Source organism: Lepus europaeus, chromosome 15, assembly GCF_033115175.1.
Source record: "Lepus europaeus isolate LE1 chromosome 15, mLepTim1.pri, whole genome shotgun sequence".
NCBI classification, from domain to species: Eukaryota; Metazoa; Chordata; class Mammalia; order Lagomorpha; family Leporidae; genus Lepus; species Lepus europaeus.
The window spans coordinates 52,262,016-52,277,017 of NC_084841.1; the positions used below are offsets into that span (position 1 = coordinate 52,262,016).

Below are 15,002 nucleotides of genomic sequence, written 5' to 3' on the forward strand. Positions count from 1 at the left end.
TGACTGATTCCATATTGTGAGGTGAGGCAGCAGGATTCTAGGATACCCACAAGGTTTCTGGTCTAAGAAATTTATTAGATGGGTACAAAAGAAAGTAGCCTTGGGAACAAGACAAAAAATATTATGAGGATTATGTACATTTGCAGATTGCATAGGGTCAGGGTATAAATTAGGATGTAAAAGTATAGGTTTTTTTCTTAAGGTCGTGGATGAGGGTGAAGTCAGCTAAGGATAATGTGTGGTCAGCAATCTGTTTTGTGTTCCAGAGCATTGGAAATGACTAAAACAATGTGTCTTTTCCCGGGAAAATATACTACATCCACAAACAAAATGTATGAAAGTACTGGGATTTGTTATCTGTTCCTTATTTTATTTTTTTTTCTTTCTTTATTTGACAGATAGAGTTAGACAGTAAGAGAAAGAGAGAGAGAAAGGTCTTCCTTCCGTTGGTTAACCCCCAGATGGCCTCCACGGCCAGAGCTTTGCAAATCCGAAGCCAGGAGCCAGGTGTTTCCTCCTAGTCTCCCATGCGGGGGTAGGGGCCCAAGCACCCAGGCCATCCTCCACTGCCCTCCTGGGCCACAGCAGAGAGCTGGCCTGGAAGAGGAGCAACCGGGACTAGAACCCGCTGCCCATATGGGATGCCGGTGCTGCAGGCGGAGGATTAACCAAGTGAGCCAGAGCGCCGTCCCCCTATGTGTTTCTTACATTCTAGATTTGCTGAGGCCCAAGCAAGTCAGTGGTTTTCAAATTTTAGTGCTTAAGAATTACTTAAACATTTGCTATCTCCAGTGATATTGGTTCAGTAAATCTGCAGCGAGGGCTGATTTCACATTTTCACAAACATGGAATATAATCTAAGGACCAGACTTTGAGGACCACTGCCGTAGAGGTCCACAAGCCTTAAGTTAAGGATACTGCCTCTCTAAGACTCCCAACCAGATCAGCAAATCACAAAAGGTGATGAATCATAGAAAAATTATCCACTTGAGGCAAATTCTTCCTTTTCCTCTCCCCTCTCCCTTCCCTTTACTCCTCTCTATTAATATTGGGTGCTCCTCTGGAAGTTGAAGATACAGCATACAGCAGTAAGCAAAACAGGCCAGAATTTTAGCCCTCATGGCATGTTTGTTCTCATTGGATGAGAAACAGCATGTAAATAATTAAAATGTATAGCATTTCAGATGAGTGAAAATGCTCTGAAAAATAAAACAGTGAGGAGGAGTGGAGAATATTGGAGGTGGGCAGGTGCTTCTCTCATTGTAATAGAATGATCAAGAAAACAACTCTTAGAGTATAACACTTGAGGAAAAAAAAAAGAGCAAGCAGTGCAGATGTCTAGAAGGGGGCACTTCAGGCTGGAGAAAACAAGTCCAAAGTTGGCAAGTGTTGCCACACCCAAGTTATAAGAGTTTATATTAGGAGGCATAAATTGTCAGAACCTTTAGAGAGTTAGGAATCCATTGGAACCTTTTCAGAAGAGGACGGAATTGCGTGACCTCAATTATAGGGACAGATCTCATATTCTACACTGTACCTCTTCCACTTGAAGTAATCCTTGGTGGATATCAGTGTGTTGCCAGCTGCTTCCCACTGGAATAAGAATAAGAATGTAGATAGACACATACCCTGGGAAATACAGAGGGAGCAGTCTGTGCTGTACAGAGGAGCTGGGCATGAAGTAGGTGAATTCCTGGGTTATCCCATGCATGGTTGGCCTTGAGTAGACCCCAGGGGTAGTCCCACCTGGAACAAATTCTTTAAGCCCATAATAATTAAAAACAAAACAGAAAACAAACCTGGCCTAGACTGCAATGATGGTCTGAGATGAATCTTTGTAGAGCGAAAGGGAAAACTGAATACATGGCAAATAGTTTCAATTTCTACAGGATGCAGGAGATGAAAGTGCAGAAGATGATGAGGATATTGGTGGTGATGAAAAGAACCAGATGAGAGAAAGAATCGCAAAAAAGTTAAAGAAGGACACAAGTACAAATGTTAAGTCAGCCGGAGAAGGAGAAGTGGAAAAGAAATTGATTAGCCGCAGGTAAGTCATCTTGTCTTTTTATACTTCATTTTAATTAGTATTGAGCCCTCTATTCAACTGACTGTTTCCAATAACATTTTCATAATGCTTAATAAGTATAACAAATTTGTATAAATTGGCTCATTTTGGAACCTAAAAGGAAATAGACCAAGCTTAAAGTAAATAATACAGCAATGATACTAAAAGTGAAACTCCACTTCTCTCTGATTCCTTTTGAGAAAGGCTCTATAATTTTTAGATGTAGAATACACAATATATTAGTTAGATGTGGAAAGCTGTGTTTGTTTAATACCGATGAGAGCAATATGGAAAGAAAAGAGACTTACTCAGTTTAGGTAAGTAAAATTTGTCAAACTAGTGAAAAAAAAATGAAGACATTCTGAACTATTGTTTCAAATCTGATTTACCAAATATCATATACCCTTCCTAATCTCAGTGGTGTCATAAAGGAGATTTCAGCAAATGATGAAAAGTGTACTAATAAAAGTTTGTTGGATTTTATGGCTCAGCATTTCATTCTGAATTTCAACTCTACTGAAAATCTACCTCCTTTCCTTTTGATTCTATTATTACAACTTTATGATATCCATTTTAAATGATGTTGCTTTAAAGATTGATAATACTTATTTTCTTCAGATGGCCTAAGGTGCAGATAAGATAGACATAACTCTGTATAAATTTCATTTTTTTTAAATTCATGTTTCTCAGCCCCAATTAGGAAAATTTAAAAAGCATTTCTGTGTTCTCATTGCATAGCTCTCAGTTTTTTCCTTTATATAACCAGAAATAAAAACAATTCCCAGTGGCAGGCATTTGGCTTAGCAATTAAGACACTATGTTAAGATGCTTGCATCCCCTATCAAAGGGCCTGGATTTGATTAATAGTTCCAGTTCCCAATTCCAGCTTTCCTCTATGCAGATCCTGTGAGGCAACAGTGATGGCTCAAGTAGTTGAGTCCGTGTCACCCATGTGGGAAACTCCAATTTCGAGTTCCTGGCTCCTGGCTTCAGTTCAGCTCAGTCCGTTTCATGATGAGCATTTGAGGAAAGAACCAGCTGATGGGAACTCTGTTTGTTTGTCTATCTTTCAAATAAATAAAAATTAAAAATAAATAAAATAAATTTTAATGGATAAAATGATTCCCAGAAATTTCCACTGACAGTATTAACTTTTTGCATTCAGAAATGATAGTTACAGGTTATCTTAAATGTCTTTTTCTTTCCCAAGAACACTAAAATAATTACTTCTGACAATGTAATATAGTAGATTAACTTTGGACTAATATCAACAGAAGATTTTATGAATATTTTAGTAATAATCATATACATGTTTTAATGCATGGGGTTGAGAAGCCTCTCAGTAGCTCTGTAGCTTTTAGTTAAATTATGAGAATGATCAGGGATACATAAAGTCTTTTTCTTCCTGTTCATGGAATTAAATTTTGCTATTTTGAAAGAAATGAATTTTCTTCCAGTCCAGCTCTCTGCTGTGGCCCGGGAGTGCAGTGGAGGATGGCCCAAGTGCTTGGGCCCTGCACCCACATGGGAAACCAGGAGAAGCACCTGGCTCCTGGCTTTGGATTGGCGCAGCACACCAGCCACAACACACCAGCGGTGTCAGCCACTTGGGGGGTGAACCAATGGAAAAAGGAAGACCTTTCTCTCTGTCTCTCTTTCTCACTGTCTAACTGCCTGTCAAAAAAAAAATAAAATAAAATTTTTTTTCTTAACATTAGGTTTATATAACAAATATGTTTTTAAAATATTTAATAGATGAACCAGATATTCACTCACATTATATTTAAGTGTTTGTTAAGCTCTCAACTCTATATCACAGACTTTTTGAAGTACCCTCAAGTACCTTATAATTAGTATAAATTCTAACTTAGCAAAGCAAAATTTTCAGTAAGAACTAAAGCTTACTACTTGCAATGTACATTCATATGTGTGTCTTTAAAAAATTGGTTACCTAGTATAAAAATAGACAAGCTGATTGCATTTTTACAACAAAGAGTTATTCTTGAAAGATCCTCTCTAGATAGTGGGATGTGTATGATGAGCAAACACAGCTTGGGTGACTACATATAGGAGTATGGCCTCTACAGGTGAATAGTGAGAACCTGTTGGTAAGTTTTTACAGGTGAATGATACACTGAGATTGTATTTAGTGTAGAGAATTGATTGATGGAGGCATGTATTGGGTTGCTATAATAAAATACAAACTTGGTGGTTTCAATAATAGACATTTATTTCTCACAGTTCTGGAGGCTAGGAAATCCAGTCTCGAAGGGTTAGCCAGTTTGGCCCTGATGAGGGTCTTTCTTCAAGGCTTAGTGACAGACCTCTTACTGTCTTCACATTGTTATGAGAGAGCCTTGTGTCTTTTCCTCTCTTCAAAGGACACCCACCCCATCGCTGGGTTCCCACTCTCATGACCTCATCTAAACCTATCACCACCCAAATTCCTACCTCCACGTAGCATCACGCTGGGGGTTAGAGCTTCAACAGATGGATTTTGGGGGCTGTAAACATTTAGACCATAACAAGGGGTGAGAGGAGAGAAGTTAGGACTTTTCAGTAAATCCGTAAAAGAGATGGTGGTGAATTGAAACAGGTTATTAGTTATTCTAAAGAATTTTCATATGAATGTGATGTTTAATTATATGAGATATATCCTATCATCTGAAGCTGTTTTATGACAGTTTCTTACATAGGAACATCCTCTGATATCCACTCATGTAAATAGTTTTTTCATTTTTATGATTGAGTATAATTTGCACAAATAAAATCACATAAATTTATGAGCATTTTGTGTATTCACTCTAGATCAAAAAGCTATATTTAAATGCTTTGTAAGTCTACCAAGAAAAATAAATTAAATAAGAATTGACTCATCAAAGATGGCTTAAAAATTTTAGGCAAATATATAAACATTGTGGATTTCCTTGGATTTTTATCTTTTAAATAAATTAATTGGCAAAATGTGCTTGTAAATGGTCCAAATAGCAAATATTTATTTTTACCTGTTCCTCTATTCCCCAATATTTTCTTTTTTTAAAAAAATAATTTTATTTATTATTTCTTTGAGAGGAAGAGAGACAGGACAGATAGAATTCTCATCTACTGGTTCACAGTCTAAATGCCCATAATGACCAGGGCCAGGCTAGGCCAAAGCTGGAAACCAGGAACTGAGCACAAGTCGCTCACATGGGTGACAGGGACTTAACCACTTACCATCACCAGCAGTCTCAAGTTCTTCATTAGCAGTAACCTAGTGAAGAGTCAGGAGCTGGAACCAGGATCTGAAACCAGGCACTCCAACATAGGATAGGGATCCCAACCATGGCCTAACTACTAAGCCAAACACCCGCTCCTATTTCCCAGTATTTATTTCCTCCCTTCCTCCCTTCCTTCCTTCCTTCCTTCCTTTATCTCTTTCTCCCTCTCTCCTTCTCTCTTTGTTTTTTTCTAAGATTTATTTGTTTATTTGAAAGGCAGAGAGATCTTCCATCCATTGGTTCACTCTACAAATGGCCAGAACAGCTGGGTCTGGGCCAGGCCAAAACCAGGAGCCAGAAGCTCCATATTGATCTCCCACATGGGTGTCAGGGGCTGTCATTCACTGCCTTCCCAGGTGCATTAGCAGGAAGATGGGTTGGAAGTAGAGTAGCCAGAAGTTGAACCAGGGCTCTGATATGGCGTGTCAGCTTAGAAAACTCTGGTTTATCTACTGCACCACAAGATTTCCCTGCCCTTTCCCCTACCCTTGTATTTTCAGTGTTCAAGTGCTCCTCTCACCCTCCTTAATCCTGTGACTTTAGGCTTCAGAGAGACAAGAGAAAAATAAGAGAGGATGAAAGAGAAGTTCAGAATTTCAAAGGGAAATACAGTTCTCTCTTCTTTAGAAATTTCCATGATTGTCTCATGACTACATGCTTTTGAGTTCAGAGAATTTCCAAAATCATTAGTACTTTTGATTATTTACACCAGCTTCACCATATTTTTAAGTCTGTGAAGTTGATTTTATGGTTCAAAAAGCACAATACAAAAAACAAGAAACCTCTAGGAGTCTTAAAAAGTCATAATGTGTTAAAAAGGATGATTGTATCTAAAGAAAAGTCGCTGCTGAGTTTGAGTTGAGTTATAATGGGTCAAACCAGATCGAATGTCCATGGGAAATCATCAATCTGTTCAAAAGTTAGTGCTTTTAATATGTACAAACTTTTCATGTGGATGTGCTTGAAGTACTTATTTCATTATCCTTTGGTCATTTTCCGATTTGAGCAGTAGGATCAGAGGAACAGACTACTTTAGCAATCCTTTAGGCAAGTAGCTATTCAGAGTATAGTTTTACTAAAATTTTGTGGTATTGCTTCTTTTGCTAAGGAAACATCTGGAATCTGTAAAGACTGGTTATCACTTTGGATGTTAAACTTACAAGCAGGTTTATTGTGTGCTTAATATTTAAGTTGGGGAATGGTACTTAATGTAATTTTCAACGAATTTACATACAATAGAATCTTTTCCTGACACTGTATTCTCAACAATGTCTCTAGTTGTGTCTTTGAAAATGCTTAGGGAAAAAATCCAAAACTCTTATCTCCTTACAAAGCAAGCACTGTTTTAGCTATTTTGACTTCTCTAGGATTTCTATTTCTTTGACCCTTTCCTTCTTTAAATATATCAGTTCTATGCTTTTTCTTTTTCTTCTTCTTTTTTTAAAAAACAATTTTGTTTATATATTTGAAAGGCAGTTACAGAGAGAGGGAGAGACAGGGTGAAACAGATCTTTCATCCACTGGTTCACTTCCCAAATGGCTGCAACGGCTAGGGCTGAGCCAGGTGGAAGCCATGAACCTGGAACACCATCCGGCTTGCCCATGTGGATGCAGGGGCCCAAGGACTTGGGCTACCCTTCTCTGCTTTTCCAAGCACATAAACAGGGAGCTGAATTGAAAGTGAAGCAGATGGTACTCGACTGGCACCCATATGGGATACTAGCATTGCAGGTGGCAGCCTAACCCACTACACCATGATGCCCGCTCCTCTGCAAGGCCCACTTCCCTGTGCCCATATCTTGAGTACTAAGTATTGCTCAGCAGACCTACTTAGCTGTGCACAAGTTGCTATTATCGTGGATTTCTAGTTTCCAGTTAGCTGTGCCTCCTGTTACTTCCCACAATGTTTACTTCAAACATCAAACTTACTCTAAGCACACCAACTAGTTTCCTATTCTGTGAATTAAGAGTAAACATCAACCTGTTTATCTTACTCTTCCCAGTCTTACCCTTTGAGCCAGTTCTTACCACCTTCTCCTCTGCTGTAAAGAGGAGTGGCTGTCCTTACCCGTTCAGAAGCATTCTATCCTCTCTATTTTGTCTTCAGTTTTCTGTCTTTGGTGAGTCTTTACTTCATCTGTGACTGCACGTAAACCTCTCCCAGGATTCAAGAGTAAAAATAAAACCACTCCATTTTATTTCCTGTTCTCACATCCCTACTTCTCATTTATTTCTAAGTACACATTATCTGTTTTTTCCTCCATACCCCAGTGAAACTTCTCTCACGAATGCCGTTAAACTGACAGATTCAATGGCTTCTTGCCAGGTGTTTTCTATGTTGTGGAAATTTTATCTCTTTTCTCTTGAAACCAATCTCCCTTAGGAAACTTGCTATGTAGATTGTGATCCAAGGACCAGTAGTATTAGTATTAGTTGGGAATTTGTTAGAAAGCTGAGTGTCAGGCCCCACTCATACCTTTTGTATCAGAATTTGCATTTTAACAAGGTTCCAAAGTGTTATGTATGGTACATTAAAGATTGAGAAGCAGAACACTAATTGTTACCCTGTTGCAACTGGACTAGTAATGTCATCTTAGCTCCAAGGTCAACAACTTGATACTATGTTCTCTAACTCCCCTGGGCATACTTAATGAAACTTTCTCCCTTTTTGGCAGTAGTGTGATACTTCTTGTTTGTTTTCTTTATGTATTCTTATACTGTACCTTTCTAGAATGCAGTGATTGAATCCATTTGTTTGTATCTCTAGTATCAAACATCAAAGGTATCCAAATATTTGTGAACAAAAAAGAGTAAATCTTTCCTTGACAAGTCACTTCCCCCTCTAGACCTTGTAATGACTTGCTTGTATTTCAACATGTGATTTATTGCTTTGCCTATTTCTTGCCTAGTTTGAGCTTCTTTAGAGACTATGTCTTTTTTTTTTTTTTTTTTTTTTTTTTTAGCTTTTTATGTTTTTTTTTAAACGGCCGGAGCTGCGCAGATCCAAAGCCAGAAGCCAGGAGCTTCTTCCAGGTCTCCCATTCGGGTGCAAGGGCCCAAGGACTTCTACTGCTTTCCCAGGCCATAGCAGAAAGCTGGATGGGAAGTGGAGCAGCCAGGTCCTGAACTGGTGCTCATATGGGATGCCTGCACTTCAGGCCAGGGCGTTAACCCGCTGTGCCACAGCGCCAGCCCAAGATACTGTGTCTTATTTATCTTTATGTTCTCAGAGCCTAATATATAGTAAGCCTGTAGTAATTGATCATTAAAGTTTGTAGACTCATTGGATGAATAAATAAATGAATATATTGTGTTTCATTGTAGGAATGTTTTCCCCTCCCATTTCTACATTATATTCATGGGGTGGGGAGAGGGCCTGGGGGAGTCTGGCTTTAAAAAAAATACTGGCCAGCACTGCAGGTCAATAGGCTAATCCTCCACCTGCGGTGCCGGCACACCAGGTTCTAGTCCTGGTTGGGGCACCAGATTCTGTCCCGGTTGCCCCTCTTCCAGGCCAGCTCTCTGCTGTGGCCAGGGAGTGCAGTGAAGGATGGCCCAAGTGCTTGGGCCCTGCACCCGCATGGGAGACCAGGAGAAGCACCTGGCTCCTGGCTTCGGATCAGCGTGGTGCGCTGACCGCAGCACACCGGCCGCGGTGGCCATTGGAGGGTGAACCAACAGCAAAAAAGGAAGACCTTTCTCTCTGTCTCTCTCTCTCACTGTCCACTCTGCCTGTCAAAAAAAAAAAAACAAAAACAAAAACAAAACAAAACAAAAAAAAAACCATACTGATGCTCAGACCCCACACCCACATATTTTGTTTGTATTGGTCCAACCTGGAGCCTGGGCACATCCCTGTTTACTGCTTTTTAACTTCTAATTTAAGTCTAATATGCACACAATATGTTTTTATAGGCTGTATTTCAAAGTGCACATATCATAAGTATATAGTTTGCTGAAGTTTTACAAACCAAATATACCCATATATCCATTACTTACATTAAAAAACAGAAAATTGCTATTACCCAGAAATTCCCCATTCTGTCTACTTTCCCTTCATTCCCTAATACTAACTCTTTCTAACTTCTAAGAGCATACGTTAATTCAGGACAGTGGTATTTTATGAATCCTGTCCAGATAGTTGAATGGGCCTCTAGGGGTAAGAATCCTACTTCCCAACAAGCACATACTCCTGAGATATAGAATATGCAAAAGGCATAACATGAAGTATAGAATAATGTAAAAAGTGGAGGATATTTCAGCATCACCTCAGATCCTTTTACAACCAAACTAGGAAAAAAACATATCAATTGAACTTTGGTTTTAACCTTGAAAAAGATAAACAGATCAGTAATAAGTAACTTTAGAAGAAAGAAAATATGATATTTGAGTATTCCTAATGTTTGTAGGAAATATGTGCCAGTAAAGTATTAAATAAATGTTTTTCAACTTTGTCTGGAACATTTGAGTCACCTGACAACAGACCCATCACTGATCAAAGCAGTCAGAATTTTTGGTATGGGGGTCTTAAGAAAAAATTTTAAAATACTCCATGGTATTCTAATTGTGCATCCAAGATTAATTAAAAGTTTGAAATAATTACAGCTTGCCTAATGGAGAAAGTCCTATTTTAAAATAAGAATCTTTTTTGCCTGTAGATGGAGCTCAGCTGCTACAAGTTAATCATGTAAACCAAATTGAATTGTCTGCATGTTGTTAGTACTTGTGTATTGATTCATAACAAGTGACTAAACAATACAATCAGAGGCAACAAGCAGACCAGATGTTAAAAAAAATCTGTTTTTGTGATGATTACAGTCATTATGGGAACATTGTCTTTTGTGCAATTTCTATCATCTGTAATTTTATTGTAATTCTTCTGAATCATCATTTTCATCAAATTGAAATATAAATCAAAAAAATCTTCACACAACCCATTAAACCACAATCATTAATGCCATGACAGTTATTTTTCATGTTCAACTACATTGGTATCCAGTTTGGTATTTGAGCAGATTGTACTTTTATCAGCTGTTTTCTACTTACTTTCATTTTTAGTTGACTGGTACTATTCCTTTCTCATGAAACAACTCTCTTATTTAGTAAAGTTAAGTAAATTTATATTTTACTCATGAGCTGTGTTAGGTTGACTGAATACAAAATATTTTACGATAGTGATAGCACCAGGAATTTAGATATAAATAGAATATTAAAGTTGAAATTGAAGATCTTATGAATTGATTAAATTTAAGTTGTAGAGCAAGGGATAATATAGTAATAAGTAATATATTCATACATGCTCAGGACTCGATGAATACATAAATGAACTGTTGTTAATTTTAGTTTCTTTAGTCTTCCTTTTTATATTTGAAAAATGTGACTGGGATTTCTTAAGGAATTTTGAATAAAGCCCCATGATTTACAGACTTCTAAAGAACATTAATAAGCTTTCTCATGATTAGAACAACTCTCAAAACTTGTTAGGAGTTGCTATAAAATCCTGAAAACAGGGTCCACTCACCTGACACACAGAAAGCCAACCTGTGACTTTGAGGTGGTGGAAGAAAGAAGGCATTTATTGTGAGCACAGAGCTACGAGATGGGCTGCTGTGGCTTAGTTCCTAGGCTCCCTGAAGGGTTGGGGTGAGGGTTCTCATAGACTGAAGCTGGGACTGAGAGGTGCGTGTTCAGTTTGTGTCCATGTTCCTTGTTGGTTGGTAGTGTTCAAGGCCCTCCTTTCATTGGTCAGCAATACCATATTCTTTAGGGAATTTTTATAATGGCCAAGTGGTCATTCTGGGGTTACATACATACTTTTTGCTCAGTGTCTAGGCTTCTAGGAAAAGAAACCCTTAACGACAAGACTGAACATGAAGATGTTATCTATTTAAGAAACAAATAACCTCATGGGTCCGATGATTAGAACCATATAGGGCAGGTGCATTACTCCCTCAATTCATTGAGTTAAGTGATTGATTTGCTATCAAAAAGTAGGGCAAGGAAACTTTCAGTTGAGGAAAGGAGGCTAGGAGATGGGGACTGATGGTATCTCACACCGATATTTGGGGAACTGTATCGGAGCTTGGTTTTACTCTCAAACTTACAGAATTCTAGAGTCTTCTTATTATCCCTTGTGTTCTGGTTTTGCTTACTTTATGATCAGTCATCACAATTAGGAAGCCTAGAGTTGTCCTTAATATATAAACTTGATTTTTCTTACAAAATTAAAAAAAAAACAGTTCAGTATTTACATTTTAGAAATTTCAAAGATTGTACATGTTTTATAATTATTGTACCATGGTTGGCACTGTGGCATAGCGGGTAAAGCTGCCACCAGCAGTGCCAGCATCCCATATGGTTGCCAGTTCGAGTCCTGGCTGTTCCATTTCCAATCAAGCTACTATGGCCTAGAGAGCAGTAGAAAATGGCCCAAGTCCCTGGGCCCCTGAACCCATGTGGGAGACCTGGAAGAAGTTCCTGACTCCTGGCTTTGGATTGACACAGCTCCAGCCATTGCAGCCATCTGGGGAGTGAATCAGGAAAATAAAAGAAGTAGACATGCAAGATCTGTATACTGAGTAATAGATCTCTGAAGAAAGAAAATTTGTGATTATTATTTCTTTTGTATGGAGTAGCAGTGGTCCAGATGTTGTATTTTCAGTTACTATTTGGGATTAAGCAGATATTAAGCTTTGGGTCCGTCCTGGTTTTAGTGAAATTTGCATGGAACTTAATAAGAATTTAATTTTTGTTCTTTACATGTTTTTCCCTAAACAATCATTCTATTCTCAGATATACTTTATTTTAAAAGATTTATTTTATTTGAAATCGGAGTTAGAGAGGTAGAGCCAGAAAGAGAGAGGTCTTCTATCCACTGGTTCACTGCCCAAATGACCGTAATGGCCAGAGCTGAGCTGATCTGAAGCCAGGAGCTTCTTCCGGTCTCCCATGCAGGTGCAGGGGCCCAAGGAATAGGACCATCTTCACTACCTTCCCAGGCCACAGCAGATAGCTGGATCGGAAGTGGAGCAGCTGGGACTCAAACTGGCTCCCATATGGGATGCCAGTGTTGCAGGCTGGGGCCTTATCCTGCTGCACTACAGCGCCAACCCCTCTCAGATATACTTTTGTTGTCAGTCACTGTGCAAGAACTGGAGTTGCTGGAGCATGGTAGGCTGTAGGAATGTGAAAATAAAGGATAAATGGTTTCTTCTGCAAATACCATAGTTTAATTGCTATGATTTAAATGTAACCAGCATAGTGTTTTTTTTTGAAGGTTTTTATTTAATGAGTACAAATTTCATATGTGCAGCTCTCCCACCTCCACTCCCATCCTACCATACTCCCTCTCCCATTCCATTTTTCATTAAGATTCATTTTTAATTCACTTTATATACAGAAGACCAACTCGATACTAAGTAGAAATTTCTACTGTTTGCACCCACACAGACACAAAGTATAAAGTACAGTTTGAAGACAAGTTTTACCGTTAATTTTCATAGTATACCTCATTAGGGACAGAGGTCCAACATGGGGAGTAAGTGCACAGTGACTCCTGTTGTTGATTTAACAATTAACACTCTTAAGTTTGACGTCAGCGACCACCCAAGGCTCTTGATTTGAGCTGCCTAGGCTATGGAAACCTTTTGAGTTCACAAACTCTGTCAGTACTTTTGCTTTTGAGTCCACTAACTGTGTCGGTATTTAGGGCCATAAGCAAAGTGTAAGTTCTCTCCTCTGTTCAGAGAAAAGTACCTCCTTCTTTGATGGCCCCTTCTTTGCACTGTAACCACCAAAGTTAAAGTGTTAGAAACTTAATTACCATTGCAACAGTGTTGAGATGTGAGACCTTTAAGCCATGATCATGTGTATATTAGTGTGATTATCATGAAAGTGGATTAGTTATCTTGGGATTGATTTTCCGGAAAAGGATGAGTTTGACCCCTTTCTTATTTCTGTCTCTCTGTATGGTATGCATGTGCGTACATGTGTGCTCTCTTGTCCTTCCACTTTGCATCATGGGATGATGCTGCAAGAAGTCCCTTTACAGTTGGACTTCCCAGCCTCTGGTTCTGTAAGTCCCTGATTCTTTATAAATTAGCCAATCTCGGATATTCTGTTGTGGCAGCATAAAACAGACTGTTGGAAGAGTTGGAACAATTGTAAACAACTGATACAATTCAATATATGTGTTCTTATCATGTATGTATAATGTTAGTTATGCAATAAATCAGAAAAGATCAAAATACCATGTTGAAAATAAATTTGCTATTTTTGCAGTCAAGAACAGACCAATAACAGTAATTCAAATCTATCACCCTAATCTTGTTAGGATAGATGATTTTGAGGGGCCAGTGTTTAAAAGGAATAGAATTTTAATAACATTAAGCTTAATTCTTTAAACTATTGCTGCAGAAACTCCCAGTGTACTCTAGAAAGTTTGGTGGTTTTTTTTTTTTTTTTACGTATTATGGTTAAAATATAAACCATAGCACCATTTGGCATTTCTGACTGGCTTCCCTTTTTCTTCTGTTTGGATGTTTAGAGTCAGAATTTTTGGTAATCTTGATAAAACTATTTCTTAGAGTGTTTGAAATAAAATACCTGGGTCAGTTAATTGAGAACCTGTTAATCCAAATCCTAGGAATCACCTTAAAAATGAAATAAGTAAAATACTTGAACTTCAGTTGTATGCCTTAGAAATATGACAACCCTACTGGATTTACAGTTAGATTTTGTATGGCAGACAGGAAGCAGTAAAATGCACATGTGGAAGAGTCTTCTGTCAAAATGGAGAAGTCATATTTGCATCTCTTTAGAGTGTATTGATTAGTATTCCCATTGAGAGTCACAGTCTGTTGATCTCCCAGCATTTGTTGTTTATAGGCAGTGGAATTATGCATTTGAAATGTAGCATTCAGATTATGTGCAGAAAAGCATTCTTTAAATTATTCAGCATTTGATGAATTGTTCTCTATCCCAGAACAAACACAGTCACATTAATGAATTTTGAAATATTCATTGCTTTTTTGCTTTTCAAGGTTATATACTTTGTGAATTTACCTGTAAATTAAATTGAGAAGTATAATTTAGGTAAGATTAAAAGAGAGAGAGAGAGAAGGTCATATAAGATGTGAAGTTCTTCTTTATTTTATATGAAGTTAAAAGCATGTGAAGTCACAAAAGGGCCTAAGAGAAAACCATAGTGATTGCATATTTGTTGTCTGACTCTTCTCTCCATCTACTTCAGAGATTTTGCCACACTCCAGATGTCATTTCACTTTTGGAAATTCATTGAGTTTCTCCTTGTACAGTGCTAGGATCTAAGATATTGTTGTTGGTAAGCCTCAATCTCTTTTCAAATTTCTTAGTGTCTAGTAAAGGGAGATACTTGTTTAGGTAAATAAAGGCTGTGAAGTGTTACTGTTCTTCTGTGAGGTCAAGCACTTTGCTAAATCAATAGTTTTCTTTTTTTTTTTCTTTTTCTTTTTTTCTAATTTAACCCATGCAAGAAAGCTACAAGATGTAGTTTTTATTATGATCCTCATTTTAGGAATGAAAAACAAAATACTCGAGTTTAAGAGATTAATCGACTTGCCTTATGTCCCATGTCTCGAAAGTAGCAGAACTAGTTCTTGAACCTGTAATGGTCTCACACCTCTTCAAAGCCTAGAGAG

The 15,002-nt window shown here is 38.0% G+C and overlaps 1 protein-coding gene across 1 annotated transcript in view; it reads left to right on the forward strand.

The window, feature by feature from the left end:
- CWC27 (CWC27 spliceosome associated cyclophilin) overlaps window positions 1-15,002 on the forward strand; it is a 239,760-nt gene that overhangs the window by 35,398 nt on the left and 189,360 nt on the right. Inside the window, exon 10 of the mRNA XM_062211737.1 lies at window positions 1,890-2,047. Coding sequence (XP_062067721.1) covers window positions 1,890-2,047 — 158 coding nt within the window. The remainder of the gene's footprint in view (window positions 1-1,889; window positions 2,048-15,002) is intronic.